Source organism: Arvicola amphibius, chromosome 8, assembly GCF_903992535.2.
Source record: "Arvicola amphibius chromosome 8, mArvAmp1.2, whole genome shotgun sequence".
In the NCBI taxonomy this organism is placed as follows: domain Eukaryota; kingdom Metazoa; phylum Chordata; class Mammalia; order Rodentia; family Cricetidae; genus Arvicola; species Arvicola amphibius.
The window spans coordinates 10,109,014-10,124,919 of record NC_052054.1 but is presented as its reverse complement, the minus strand read 5'-3'; the positions used below and the strand labels follow the sequence as shown (position 1 = coordinate 10,124,919).

At 47.4% G+C, this 15,906-nt stretch overlaps 1 protein-coding gene across 5 annotated transcripts in view; it reads left to right on the top strand.

The window, feature by feature from the left end:
* Positions 1-15,906, top strand: part of Zdhhc14 (zinc finger DHHC-type palmitoyltransferase 14) — a 250,803-nt gene that overhangs the window by 210,265 nt on the left and 24,632 nt on the right. For all 5 annotated transcript variants that reach the window (XM_038340370.1, XM_038340368.2, XM_038340369.2 and 2 more), the window contains 2 exons: positions 4,132-4,269; positions 7,494-7,542. In XM_038340370.1, coding sequence (XP_038196298.1) covers positions 4,132-4,269; positions 7,494-7,542 — 187 coding nt within the window. The remainder of the gene's footprint in view (positions 1-4,131; positions 4,270-7,493; positions 7,543-15,906) is intronic.

Below are 15,906 nucleotides of genomic sequence, written 5' to 3'. Positions count from 1 at the left end.
CTGGGTGGTGGCATGAACACATTTAATCCCAGCATTCAGGGAGGCAGAGGCAGAGGGATCACTGTGAGTTCAAGGCCAGCCTGATCTACATAAGCACATTTCAGGCTAGCCTAGGCTGATCAATGAGACCTTGTCTCTGAAAAAAAGGGGGGCAGGTATCCAGGCTACTCACTTTTCTCAGGGCTCCCTGGGCTGTGATATGGAGAACAGGAGAGATGGCAGAGGTCTGTTGTCCAATGATGGGAAGCTATGTTTCTAAATGGAATTATGTATGTGGCTGGAAGCTTTCTGTAATCATTAATAAGTTAAGGCTCAGGTGTAGGAGCCTATGTCCTTTTCCCAAATGATGTCTCCCTGTGACACCATTGGGAGCTTGCTTATGAGCTGAGGCTGGCGGCTTGGTACCCAGCATCCTCTGAGTCTCGCTAAGGAAGAGCTTTTAAATAGAGCCACCTTTCCTCATTCATCCGTCTCTAACAGTTGATTCATGATACCAGCTGGCCGCCTTGCGTGCTCAGTGGATTATCCACCCCCGACTTCTCCGAGCATGGCCATGTGCCGAGGCCCATCGTATTTCCCTGTGGTTGACACACCCACCATCTCCCCTTCCACCTTGCTCAAGGCTGTCAGTTGCCCACCAGGACATTCCTCAGCCTGCTACAGGCACTGAAAGTCATTTAATGCACATCTATTACAAGTCTCCGGGGTTATAGAGATGATTATAAAATCCCCTACCCTGCCCTCAGCAATCATGGGGGATTAGGAAGGTGGGCTGAGAAGCAAGCCCTCAGACCATTGCAAGACAGCGAATGCCACCAGAGGTATGGTCGGGGTGCCCTGGCCAGTTAACTCACCGTTGTACAGCATATTCTTGGGTTTGTAACCACACCACCTGTGGAAATCCCGGTGATATCCAGGTATATTCAGTGCTCTAGTAAATACCTATTAGATTGGAGCCTAGTCAATATTTTGACTGTTGAGAACAAATAAAAACCAACATGGTTTCAAATAAAAGTGGGGCAGAGCCCACGGGACCTGCTCATGGTTTGGACATGGTTGGAGACAGAAGGATGAGGTCAGCGGTAGTGTATGGGTTTCTGAGTTGGGTAGCTGGCTGGATAGTAGTCCAGAGAGGCTCATATTTGGTAAAGAGTAGCAGGAAGCATCCTGGAAGAAGGCATAGCTGAGACATCAGCCAGGTCTAGCAGGCATCTGTTGCTGAAGGTGGGAAGCGGCCATCTGGTCACTGTTGAGCCTTCAGGTGGAAGATTTGTCCATGCAACTGATGGAGCATGTGATCAAACCGGACTCTCTGAACAATGAGGGCTGAGAAGCCAAGGACAATGGCACTGGGTTTTGATACTACTGCATGTACTGGCTTTGTGGGAGCCTAGCCTGTTTGGATGCTCACCTTCCTAGACCTGGATGGAGGGGTGAGGACCTTGAACTTCCCACAGGGCAGGGAACCCTGACTGCTCTTTGGACTGAAGAGGGAGGAGGAGGGAAATGGGAGGAGGGGAGGAGGTGGAAATTTTTGATATAAAAATTAAAATAAATAAAATAAAAATATTTGTCCATGCATGGGGTCCATAGTGAAGATGAAGGAGCACGGCGACCCCCTCTAACTCATTGGCAGGGAAAGGGAAGAAGGGGTGCCATGAACACACAGTTGGGGTAATGGAGTAGATAGAGGCCTGGGAGCTTTAGATCCAGCACCCGTCATGAACTCAGCATCTGCAGAAGACGTGAGAAACAGACCATGGCAAACAGCTCAGTGTTGTTACACTTGTCAATCAAGGCAGTTTCCAGCAAGACTCATCTCTAAGGAAATGGCTTCCAGGTCAGGCTTTGGGGGAGCCAGACGCCAAGTCCCACCCTGAAAGTGCTGGCTTCCCAGAGGCCTCCTGGAACCCACAAGACTCATTGGGTCATCCTTGGCTGGCTGTCTTTCTACTGCTAAGAGAGCCCCGCATCTTGGCTTGGCAGATTTAAAGATGTCTGAGCTGAAATTAAAAGGCCTACCCTGTGGAAATGGGCCACACGGCGTAAAACCTTATCCTCTAGAGGCTTCTTTCTAGATGCAAATGGCTCCTCTTCACATTGCATGTGGCTTTTGCCGAGAGCCATTTCCTTGCAGTGTAGAGGTTTCATCTCTACACAGGCCCTGCAGAGCCGGGTGCACTACTGAAGGCAGATGCTGGCCCCATGTGTGTTTATCTGCTCCTGGCTTCTGCTCTCACTCCCATTTTCTACACTCAGCTGTCAAGCAGAAAAGGTGTTGTTTGAAATAATAGCTTTATAGTCTTGGGGAACATCTGGCTGGTTCAGATATGTTTTCCCTCCATTTGTGTTCTTCATCCTGCAGCCCTGCCATTGTATAGACCCCAGACTGATGACTTGGAGAGATGGTGTTTGCTTGTTTAATTTTTGAGTACCTTGTTTTTAGGATCACAGAAAAACTGGAAGGAAAACACGGGGGTTCCCATGTTCCCGCCATCCCCTAAGCACAGCTTTCTGTCATCCACATGCCTACCAGAGTAAGCGTATGTGTTAGGACGATGCCCCTATGTTGACATAGTGTCAGAGTCATGGCTTACATTAGAGATTAGAGCCCCTGCAGTCTTGGACAAATAGCCAAGGATATAATAGGTATCTATTATCGCCTAGCAGGTTTTCATGGCCCTGAAGATTTCCCACACTCTGCCTGTCTTGCCCACCTTCCCTTAGCCAGAGTGAGGCGGTTCCCACAGGTATTAGCTGACAGCGTGGGCTAGTGAGGAACTCCCAGGGCCACACCAGTGAAATCCCTTTCCTTAAGTATCTCTATCTTACAGGCCATTGGCTCTGTCACCAGGCCACTGAGCTCTGAAATTTGCCCTGCTACTCCCTCTTCAAAGTGACTGCTTTTGCTCATGCTGCTTGCAGGCCAGTGTCCCCTGCATTTCCTAGACTGCCACCCTCACCCAGGTGTCCTTGTGCCTTTTCAGCCAAGGGCACGGAGGGGGCTGGATCCACGACTAGTGGCCCATGGATCTTACCACCTTGGCCACCTCTGTCATGTTTTATTTATGAAGTCACACTCGACAACACCTTCCCTTTATGTTTTGTGAAGCCCATACAGAGAAATAAAATATGGAAGTTAGGTAGGCAGGAGGCTGAGGAAAGAACCCAAATAAGGGGCTCAGTCGAGAGCTGAACATCCCCCAGCTCACAACAGGCGGTCTGACGTGAGTGGGTTCTTAGGATGACACGGAACAGTCGGTCTGCATAGAAGATCAGCTAATGAGTAGGAGAAAGCTCTTTGCCGTCTCTGCCAAAGGAAGAACAGATAAAAATGCATTGCAGACGTGTGAAGTTCCCAAAAGGAGATGCCATAGGCTTGTGCTTAGGCACAGGGGAGTAATGGCATCCAGCGCCCAAACCTAGCTTGCTGCCATCATGAAGGACCGTAGGCAGCACACATGCTAGGAGATGAAGGACATCCAGAGGCCTGGCCTCGGGGCTAATCACGCTGATGCTGGCCTGGCTGCCCCTGCACACAGTCTCCCATCTCTTCGTGCCTCATTTTGTATGTCTTCGAGAAAGAATAATGACATCATTTTCCTGATAGGAATAAATTAGTGTGTGTGATGAGTTTATGTTAAGTGTTTATAACTGAGATGTGAGAACAAAGGATTGTCCCTCTGTCCTGCCCTAGACCCATTATGGCTCTCTCTGGAACCACTCGCTATATCAGGAGGCCACCCAGTGACGTACCCAGCCCCAACCCAGCCCAGTCCTTGTCATCGGATGATGTTGGCACTATTTAAGGGAAAATTGTTCTGTGAACACAAAGAGTTGAGTTTTTACTTCTGAGTCTGAGAATGTGTGCTACTGTTTCTTTAAGTAACCATTTGAGGGGAATTCACAGCTTGTGTTTCCAAACACCTGCGTTCTGTTGGAAGCATGATTACTTTCCTGAAATGTATCATTGTTAATAAGTACCTCTCTGAGCAGTCTATTTGGAAATAACATAACATGATATTGTTTTTGCTATATTATTGGAGCATTGTGGGAGGGAGGGGCTCCCTCATGTAAACAGATATTTTATTAATTAAATTCCACTTTTCTTTTCTCTGCCTCTCATTTCAGAACGGTTTGACCACCACTGTCCCTGGGTAGGCAACTGTGTGGGGAAAAGAAACTACAGATTTTTTTATATGTTTATTTTATCCCTGTCTTTTCTGACAGTCTTTATATTTGCATTCGTTATCACCCACGTCATTCTTCGTAAGTATGCTGCCGAAATCAGATTCCGTATGTAACCATTTGCCCGACTTGGGCTTTTCTGAGTTGATTTTGATTTATAATTTTTGATCATTTCTGGCTTTCTCTTTCTTCTCTTTCCCCATCCCCTCCTCACTTCCAGCCTGCCCACTCTGATTCACTTTGCCCATCCCTCCTCATCCCTCCCTCTTTCCTCAACCCCATCCCTCAAATGGCAGTTTCCAGGTGACCCCTGGACCACCTAGACTAATAGACTAACAGGACTTTCCCCTTGACATGCATGCCCTCTCCAACCTCGGTGATGTCTGCTGGGGATCCCCTGTAAGGTTCACCCCTCCATTTTGCACAAGGAACTACAAGCATAGTGATAACCATTGAATACCGAGTCTGTTTTCCTTGTCTACTGACCCGTGGTTTGAATATATACATCCCCAGAAGAATATGGCTGGGGACAGATACTGGGTTTTCTCATATGCACTCAATGAGATACTAAATTCTCTGCAAGAATATGAACAAACAACCTCTGACATATAAAGTGAGGTTTGAGTGTAAAGGATTTTAATATATTTGCATAAGAAATCAGCATTTTTTTCCATCGCCATTCTGAAGTTCATACTGCGTTTCTTTTGTCTCTTAGTCACTCACTTTCCCACAATGGGAAATGATGAGAAAGAAGGTAATTGGCTTTGAACCACAACCTAAGCCTTTAAACTTTATTAGCGTGTCACTGCCCACATAAGCCAGCAGCTCTGCCTTTCACCGGTTCCTGAAGCATACACGCCCACTAGCAAGCACACCGCCTCGCTCTGGTGTGTCTCTGGAAGTATCTAAGCAGAAAAGCTTTACTTTCTTCTCCTGCCAGCATGGATCTCATGAATGGAGCAGGATTAGGCACCTTTTCTACTTGTTCCATTCTGGGGTCTTCGTCCCTGTCCGGACTGGGGAAGAAGGGTAGAGAAAGGCTCCCATTGGTCCCTGCTCCCATTGGTCTCCATAAGCGTCAGTCAAGGGTGGCCGCTCCATCAGCTACCCTAAGGCTGACAGTGCTCTAAACTGCATCATCTTGGGCTGCGATTCTTTTTTATCCCAGTGCGCACAAATCTGGAATACACGCCTGAGAGTCTTGAGTTAGTGAGTTCATGAGAAATGACTAGTCCCCATCAGATTCCTTTTCCATGCCAGCTGGCGCTGGTGCCAACATGGCTTTGCAGAGACCCTTTTGCTCGGGGTTTTCTGAATCCCAAAATGGCAGAAGTGGAGCCAGGAGCCAGTCTGTGGATTCACGCACAAGAGCAGCGAAGAGAAAGCCGAAAGTGTTAGGCGCTGTCCTGAAGGAAGCAGTCATTCACACGGACAGGGAGAGCCCACACGTGATGCTCAGAAGTAGTGGTTTAGCCTTATATATATATATATTTTTAAATTTATAAACTTTCTTATAAAAAAAAGAACTCTTGCAAATAAATGAAAAAATCACACACCCAAATTTAACCAGACCCTAATTCTGTACAGCACAGCGAATTTCTTCATGGTTCAAATCAACATGGCGTAAAAATCTACCGTCCTTCCAGAAATTTCTAAATGTTTTCATTTCACACCGTCGGATTATATTCCTAGCTTCAGTCCTGCATCCTAGAGCTTTACGATTTGCTTTCACTTGCTCAGTTGTGCGTATAAATGCCAGGAAGACGTGTGCACGCAGAGCAAAGTTCATCACACCGACCCTCACGCTCCGAGTCCTCACAAGCTCTCCCGGTCATACCTGCTCACCTGTCGTCACATGCCTGCACGTTCTCTCTCTCTCTCTCTCTCTCTCTCTCTCTCTCTCTCTCTCTCTCTCTCTCTCTCTCTCAGAACACACACACACACACACACACACACACAGAAGTCTGCTGCCTTCCCAGGCTTAGAACAGTGCTCATCCCAATTCACCAGTGCATAAGTTTCATTTACCCTGTTTCCTACACGGTGGAGTCTATTTTAGTCGCCTTTTGTTCTGAGGTTGCCGTTGCTAGTGGCCCTGCCGGCTACACCCTGCTGGGTGTGAGGAGAGGCAAGAAGCTTTAAATATCTGTCTTCCCATATTAGTAATCAATGCAATCCCTCTTGAGCTGCCCTCCCCACCACCTAGCCATCCTCGTGCCTCCACGGTGGGCAGCAGGCTCGCAGGGAGGGAGTTCCTGGAGGAGAAATAGGAAGCAGAGGGAAGATCCCTCCTTACCTTCCCACAGTGGGGCATAGGTTGACAGTCACACAGAAAGACCTGGGTCACTGCCCCTCACTCACCCCGGCCCACAGCTAGTTAATCAGCACCAAGAAGCAACAGTTGCCATACTAGCTTAACAGTTCAAGTTCTATGGCACGAGCTTGTGTCACTTGAAGCACAGTGGCTTCAGTCAGAAGGGCCCAGAATCATCCCCAAGATAGCATTGCCAAGACTTCCACCTCAGAGGTCGGGCTGAAGAGATTGTTTAGTGGTGAAGGGCGCTTGCTGTGCTTCCAAAGGACTCCATTTGGTTCCTGGCACTCACACTGAGCACCAGTGTGTAACTCTAGCTCCAAAGGATCCAACTCCCTCTTCTAACCTCAACAGGCATCCACACATGTATTATAGACACACAAACACACACACACACACAAATAAAAATAAGTCTTTAACATTTGTCTAAAGTGTGATGGCAATATATAAAACCGAATCCCTGTCCTCATCAGATGAAGCTGAACTCAAACCCCTCAGTGTTTTGTTGCAGGACATGATCACAGGACAAAGAAACACCTTCACCCAAAAGAGTCCGTGAATGAACCTTAGCTTCGTTTACTCTGTGTACAAGAAGGAAGACTGTGGGTAGCCAAGTCCCTAAGACCTCTGCTGCCAAATGTTAACAGCTGTGGGCAAAACAGAAGGGATTATGCAGGATTCTGTTTTCCTGTTAAAATGAGGAAAACAAAAGAGCAATCAAAGCTATAATTTATGGAAAAATATACAGACATACATCTGCTTTCATTGGGAAAAAAAATGTCCTGCAGATGTTGGTTCTAATTATGAATCTGCCATCTTCTTGAATGGCTTCAGTGAAATCACCATCTCCCGATCAATAAGCTGGGTGTCCTAACACCAAAGATGATCATTTAATTGATGTCTAGACACCTATTATTCTTATATAGATGAGAACATTGAGCACGGGCAGGCATGAATGTCTGGATACTTAATGTTGGCTTCATTCCCACAGGTTCACAGCAAACGGGATTCCTCAATGCCCTTAAGGACAGTCCAGCGAGATATCCTTTCCAGTGGCTCTGTGGGCACCTTGCTTGTGGATTCAGTATTTCACCAGCCCCTACCCTCTTACCTCTTTATCACTCTGGCTTTGGCTTTTCTTCTCATAAATCTCCTTCTTATTCATTCTGTAAGGCATCGGGAGCCTCACAGAATATTCACTTGTATGATAAATGGCATCTGAACATGGCGTCTCCAGACACTTGTGGAACCCTGTCTAAACTGAAGAGCTCTTTAGCTAGAAAGCTATAGACAGAGTCTTGTCGGCCGCTCCCTGCCCTGGAAGCCAGCTGTGATTGGTGCTCCATCAGGTGAGGCTGAGGAGAAGCAGAGCTGTAAGCTCGCCTAAGTTCACTGTGATTGGCAGGTGCTGCTCGCCCAGGGTGTGTCTGTTTGGAGCAGGAGGCAGCAGCTAAGTCTCCTGGGCCACTTGAGAGACTTGCTGGGGTACCTTGCAGCACTAACCCGCAAGTGCAGTGACCTATACTGTCTCTAGACATAGAACTCTCTTCCACAAACCTGAAAGGTCAGACTCAAGCCATTTATACCAGCAGGGACCATTTTCCACCCTATACATACTCCCAAGCAGTGTGTATATCTAAGTACCATGGTATTTTGAATCTTAAAAGAAAAAGTGTCTGCTCATTAAGTGCTGAATAGGCTTCTGCTGGTTCGCTGTGGAATCAAAATGGACCTGCTGACCCAGCTCCTCAGGACTCTTTCCCCTTCACATAACTGGGTAAATTGCATTTGAACTCTTCATTTTTCTCTTGAGTGATTTTTCAGAGGTGGTAGAGGACACAACCACATATGTAAACATGCTTTCTTAAGTAAAGGCGCCCTTGCCGTCGAGCCCTGGGCTGTGGACAAATGTGGTAGTGGGGATATTTAAATAGATCTGTAAATTGTGTGTGTGTGTGTGAGAGAGAGAGAGAGAGAGAGAGAGAGAGAGAGAGAGGCTGGTTTACCAGGGCATCTTCAGTTGCCAGCTGATAACTCATTAATGAGTTCTGTGTGGTGGAAGGAGACTGGAGCCATACAGATAATGAGCAAAGGGGGTGGGTGAAGAATAAATTCCACATGTCCTATCTCCTCTTAGTGATCCAGAAAACTGAAGTTGGCAAGAAGAAAGGATGGTTCGTGGAATCTAGTGCTCACCTTGAACAGGTTCAAGGAGAAATGGCATCCTTTGTTCTACTCCCCAACACCACCAGGGTGGCCAGCTCCCCTACAGCCGTTGCCTCTATGACCGCCAGCTTTGGTGGATCTTAAGTGAAGCTCACCTGTGTCTTTCACAGCATCAGTCCTGCCTTATGGCAGTGGGTCTCACCCTTCCTAATGCTGTGACCCTTTAATACAGTTCCTCATGCTGTGGTGACCCCAACCATAAAATTATTTCCTTGATACTTCTTGACTGTGATTTTGCTACTGTTATGAATCACAATGTAAATATCTGAGATGAAGGACATCTGATATGCAACCCCCAAAGGGGTCATGACCCACAGGTTGAGAACTGCTGTCTTACAAACCCCAGCCCTAAGTCTGGACACCAGCACACAGTGGGTGAGTCTGACCTGTAATACTACCTGCTTGCAGAGCTTTGGCTGATGGCAGCGCTGCCTGTAGTTCCCCCTTTCTTGATCTGCAGGCTTCAGAACAGGGCTCTGTTACAAAATGCTTGGCCAAACAGCTCAGGCTTATTACTAGCTAGCCCTTATTTTAAATTAACCCATTTCTACTCATCTATGTGTTGCCACATGCCTCCTGGCTTTACCTGTACTCTAATACGCCTTGCTCCTCCAGCGGCTGGCTGGCATCTCCCCTGACTCTGCCCTTCTCTTTCCCTGCACCTGTATTCAGTGTGCCTTTCCTGCCTAGCTATATTCTTCCTTGCTATAGGCCAAAACAGATTTTATTATCAACCAATGAGGGCAATATATATTCACAGTGTACAGAAGGATTATCCCACAGCAATTCAGAAGGGCCTGGTCTGAGGTGACAAGCCAACACACAACACATGCCTGCTTTTCTCTTCCTCTGTGAACATCTGCAGGTTAAACATCTGAGTGCTTAAAGTCATAGACCGTACTCTGGTGGGGCAAGGCACAGCATGGTGGGAAGAACATCATGGTGGGATTTGTGGCCTGAGGATGGTGAGAACAAGGAGGGAAACAGTGGTGATTCTGAGGACGTGTTTTTACTCTTCCCATGTCTGTGACAAAGTGGTGAAGTTCACTGAGGCAGGAGTTTGTGGTCGAGTCTCACCTTGGCTGAATAGGAAACAAAACCAGGACCAGAAGCAGAGCCCTGTCCTTCAAGCCTGTCCCCAGTGGCCTATGCCTGCCATTTAAGCCTCAGGTTCCCCAAGTTCTCAAACCTCTCCAAAGAGTGTCACCACCTGGAAACCAAGCTGTAAGGGACGTTTCACATTCAAAACACAGTAGAAGATGGTGCCAGGGTGCCGTGGACACAGAGGGTTGCAGGAGACAAGGGAGATGCTAACATTGGGTAGATTGAAGAGAAATGGTGAGTTCTGGGTTGTTTATAAAGAGAATCTCAGATGTCGATTTCTCCCTCCCTCCTCCCTTCCCTCTCTCCGTCCCCCTTCCTCTTTCTCTCTCTCTCTCTCTCTCTCTCTCTCTCTCTCTCTCTCTCTCTCTCTCTCTCTCTCTCTCTCACACACACACACACACACACACACATATACACACACACGTCTTTGTCACCCCACTGTAACTTCAGGATCCTCTTTAGTTTTACCTGTGGGTCAAACAGAATGAGGAAAACCTGTGGAAACTCAGAGAAAATACCACCAGTCAGGCCTGCCAGGGAACCACGTGGTTACACTCCTCCCAGACTCCTAATGTGCTCAAAGGCAGAAACCCTCAGGATCATGTGTAGGGAGACCAGGATGCCCTGGGAATCCTTGAGGAAGCCCCCACAGAGGGGACCCTGTCATTCATAATCACGTCAATGTAACATGGCATTAATGTCCCATTAAAGGGATTACAGTCATTTTTAATCATGGCTTATTATTCAGTGCTCCCAAAATGAAAAGGATTTCCTGTGGTTGGTAAATCAAATGGCAATTGATTCGGCTTTCCCCTAGAAAGACTCTTTATCTCCAATTTGCATTCATTGCGATGCTTACCCACCTGAGAGGCACCCACAGACTAATGGGCATTGGTCTATTTTAATAGAATTTACTAGAAGCGTGGCAGAAAGGAGGACACCATGTGGCAGACTGGGAAAATACTGAAGGCAGCATAGGCTTTTGATACCCCATTCATGCTGATAGGAGTTGATGTCCAAAAGACCACAAGAAAATAGAGACAGATATCCTTAGTGCTGCCTATAGCTGCCCCTGTGCCAGAAAGTCCAGGGACATCCCTGGTGGCACCTAAGCAAGAACCACATTCTCCCCACACCAGTTCTGCTTCACACAGGAAAAGAGACCAATGTCTCCCCACCACTCCCACCTAGCCAATGAAGCAAAGCTGGCCTGTTAGCTCAGTCGGTAGACCATGAGACTCTTAATCTCAGGGTCATGGGTTCATGTCCCACGTTGAGTGCCAACTGTAGAAATTAGCTCGATATGGAAAATAACCAGGCTAGCTAAAGGATAAAGCAGTTATATTTTATTTATTATAAGGGGGAAACTCACGAAACAGGAGTGGGAAGTCCATGCTCAGCTGTGTCACAGGAGTACCACAGAGAGAGTGCACCTGAGGCGTGTACCCGTTTTCTCCTGGTCCCAGAAAGCCATGCCTTAACTGGGTTCCACCTCTTAAAGATAATTGGCTAACAAGGTTTCCCCATCAGAGGCCTGAAGGTTAAGACCCCAATTATGTTGCATAACATCACAATGTTGGAAGTGAGTTGATTAATGTTGAAATTCTAAAACAATTCCAAAAGAAATATGACAGGAAGAAAGGGAGAGTTTCCCTGGCCCTCCCTTGTATGGGACTCCTTGTCAGTTTCCGTATGTCTGTCCAGAAGGTCTTCACGAGGTTGGAATTCATGCTTGTGTATGGCTAAGAGGTTGCTTGTATCTTACAAGGACACTGCTCTTTGCGTTGTTCTGCAACTTGATTTTGTTTCAAAATATTACCTGGAGATAAATCTACCTCATTCTCTTTTAACTACTTTCTAACCCCAAAGTCTATATAGCCAGATGTTCTTTGGGTGAGCATTTACCTTTCTTCCTTCCTTTATCTTCTGTTCCAAAGGTGAGGTTGTAGAGCCCAGTGCAGGGGCACATACCTATAATCCCAACAGTCAGGAAGTTGAGGTTAAGGATGCTCAACAACCATGGCAGGCTTCAGACAAAGGAGGGAGGAGAGTGGAACTGGTATCCAGTGGGGAAATTGACAGTATCATGGTTTTTACCTAAAGGATCCCCCAAAGCATCTTGGGAATGCCTCAGAATCAAGGCATCTGTTCCCCTACTACTAACTTTGAATTCTGCCCCATCCTTGTGCTGTGAGCCGTGTTGAGACACGTCCCATCCCATTGCAGTCCCTTGCTCTGATGACTAGAAATGCCTCCCCATGCCCTCAGCCCATGGTGGTTTCCCATTGTTCTTGTGCACCTTGTCACCTAAATGACCTTTAGAGCCCATTGTTGAGCTCTAGTTGGGAGTTTGGTTGAGCTCCTGGTCACTTCCGCTGTGAATCTGGAATCTCCACATGCAGTCGAGAAAGGTTTGAGATCAGGGCTGTGGTCAGATGAACCTGTGACAGATATCTGTCACTTCCACTTCTTACAGGGTCAGTCATTCATGCAAACTGCCACAGTCATGGATGGGTGGCCAGGTGACAGCACAGCTGTGCTTTTCTGCCTCTAGGTAGAGTTATCCATCTGATGGATGATGAAGGCGCCATTCCTGACAAGTACACCAGCTTCGGGATAGTCTGCCAGGCAGCTACAGCCCCGGGCCACCTCCACAGTCTCTTACGTCTGAAATGGTAGACACCCCTGCACTAATGAGAACTATGGAGTTCACACTTGAAGCCCCACCAAGAGGTGACTCAGGGCCTTGGAAATGGCAGAAAAGACAGGGCCCATGCAGAGCCCCTTCAGAAAACCTGGTTAGTAAGGAAACCCAGCAGCACACATTCACACCCAACCACAAAATAACAGCCAGGTCCGTCTCAGTCTCTCCATCGTGAGCGTGGAGCCTGAGAACCTTGTGCTCTGCCTCTGCTTGGGGTCTTAGGAAGGAATATGTGTTTCCCAGAAGTCCACGGACGCGGCTCGATTCCGTTCCGCTGTGGCTTGTTATGTGAGCTCTTAAAAGCGACTTGGTCTCTGGGCTTCAGCTTTCTGCCTGGAATAAAGGGATTAGAAAAAGCCAGGGCAGCTTGACTCGGGGATGACTCCAGGCTTCTGTGTCTCCATGGTGCAGAGCACTTCGGGGAAGTTTTCTTTTAAATTACTGAGATTATAAGAAAAATCATTTTTCTGGGCCTCTTTGTGAGGAAAGATCAGAAGCTGAAGACATAGCGCAATGGTCTCCCACTGTTTATCATTATCCCCAGCCTGAAGCATCCTTAGCCACTTTGCCTGGCTCTCACCCAAGTTTCTGCATTACTTCTCCCCTTGTTCATCTCTCCCTTCCCTCCCCATCCCACCTCCGCAAGCAGAGCCCGGTCGGTCCCTGGAACATGGAGCTGGTGCCTGCCCAGCCTACTCTCTGAGTTCATGGGGAGGGCTCTGCAGGGTGTCTATAGGTCAGCATTTTGAACATCACACTTAGTGCAGACTCTTAGAGTTTAAGGGAATCCACAGCTAGCCTCTGGCCAAAAAGGAGTTGCCTTTTATTGGACGCTGGGTTAGACGGACAGAGGCTGGCAGTGGAAATGATTCTCACCCGAAGCCATCCCGGATTCAGTCAGCAAACATCCAACTTCTTATTAAATTGACTCTCAGTGGAATTTCTTTTCATTTTTATTTTTAAAAAAATGAGCCAAGATGCTTTGCAACTTTGAAGGGAATAGCATTTCCTGATCTCGTTACTGGATATATGTTTTGAATGTCAAGCTGCTGGGCTAGTGAGATACGTTGTTGGAATGCCTGTACCTGAACCTAAGCTCAGGTATGAGGAGAGGTTTTCCTTCGGTTTCCATAAATGCCGGGCAGACTCCCAGCATTCAAGTCTCAGCTGTGCTACCATCGTTCTTAGGGTCTCATGTAGCCAAGGCTGGCCTCCCACCCTGTAGCCAAGGATTACCTTGAACTTCTGATCCTCCTGCATCTACCTCTGGATGTACAGCAATATCATAGGCATGTGCCACCGTACCTGGTTTTCTGCAATGCCAGAGATTGAATGAAGGCCATTGTGCAGTCGAGGTCAGCACTCTACCCCCTGATCTACACCCCCAGCTCAGCTGTTTCTATAGAAAATTACTTCCTTGCTTCCAGCCTTGATATCCTCATTTGTTAAATGGATGTGGTATTTGTCAGTGAACTACTCTCAGGACTGAGTGAGTCAGTTCCTGTCTCCAGTGACGCAGCCATTGTTACACAAAAGCTTGCCTGTACCTCAAGATACATAGTCTTAGGCAGCATTATCAGCTGCGTGGGACAGCCAAAGTACCTCGCTTTGTCCCTTGGCAGCATGTCATTTTGTGACAGCTAAAAGCTCACAGAAGCACTGTGTTCTATCAACCAGTGAAGAAATGGCTTCTGAAGCTTGCAACAGAGTCGTATAAAAGTTACATTTTTCTAGGCTGGGGAGATGGCTCCGTTGGAAAAATGCTCGCCACGGTAGCTTGAGAACCTGAGTTCAATCCCAGAATCCATGCATAGAAGCTGGCGCAGTAGTGTGTACTTGTAATCCTGGTACTGTGGAGGCAGAGACAGGCAGATTCCTAAAGTTCGATGAGCACCCAGCCTAGCCTGCTTAGCAAGCTTCAGACCTGTGAGAGACCCTCACTCAAAAGAAATTTTAGAGGTGAATGGCACAGAATAACTCTCAAAGTTGAACTCTGACTTCCAAAGGCACATAGGTGTACACATAGAAACATACACATACACAGAGAGAAACACAGAGAAATATACATGCATACACACAGAGAGAGAAACTATACATACACATAAGCACACACACACACACACACACACACACTACCACCATTTTTATCGTTTCTGTAAACGCCTACAATTCCTCGCCCACCGATCACACTGCCTCCTAATGGAAGCAGTTAGTAATGCAGGTCACACTGCAAATGGGTCGCCAGGCACGCACAGCCCATTCACCTGCTTCAACTCTGCCCTACTTTTGCTGGGCAGTTTTTGTGGTTCGTGTTTGAGCCTTCCTTGTATGTTGATTTCCCCATCGTTCTGTCTGGGCTGTAAACGGCTGGTGATGCACAGGTGTCTCTGAGATTGATGCTGGGCTCCCATCTTTATTCTCGTCTCTCCCCCAGGCCGCATCTTTCCCCCAGCTATTGTGTCACTTCCTCTCAGAGTCTCTGATCTTGCCCCTTAGCTGCACAGAGTTCTAACTAGTGTCACTGCCTCTGGATCAGGCTCCTTTCCTCGACTTAGCCTCCTCTCCGGTTCCCTAATCTTGCCCTCCTGGACTCCACCTCTGCTTTGTAGCCAGTGTGGGACATGAAGTTTTCCTGAGTCATCTCCCAGCCCTGATAGGTAGGAAAAGAAATGACATATGGGTGCCCTGGCCACCGGGATACATGAGCCATTCATTGTTCCGCACACACATAAAGCTCCACCACAGCCGTTTCCTGGAGGAAGCAGAGGGCTTCTGCGACCCTGGCTAGGGCTTTCTTCCTTCTGTTTTTCTTGTCCTTTAGACCCTCCCCCCAACTCCTACTTCTCTAAAAGTGGATGTTGTGATTTCCTGTGTTAGTGACTGTCTGTTCTCCTTTTCCCATTTGATGTGAGACTCATGTCCCAAACAACAGCATCCATCAGTACGTGAAGGCACCGGGTCATATGTTCAGCTCTGTCCTCGGGGGCGAATTATTTTCAACCTGGAGACATCAGTTGTGACACAGCACAGCCTGATCTATGTCCCTCCATCCTTGGTTGCATAAGGAAAGCACAAGTTTTCTTTACTTTCCCCAGTCCGTAATTCATTGCTAGGAGGAAGCAAGATGTATATTTAAACCCCAGATCTGCCCCAGGATGAATTGGTTTTTCCTGAGAAACATCTGTATCTTGTAAATAGACTCTTATAAACATTTGTGGGATGGGAAAATTCTCTCATCCTTTCAAATTACTGCATTCTTGGTTGATCAATGCCATCTGGTGAGGAAGGCCATACTGTTCCTTCCTTGGAGGTGACACATCACGTTGAATGCCTGGCTTTCTCGCACTGTCCTCTCCCAGCCCCATAGCAC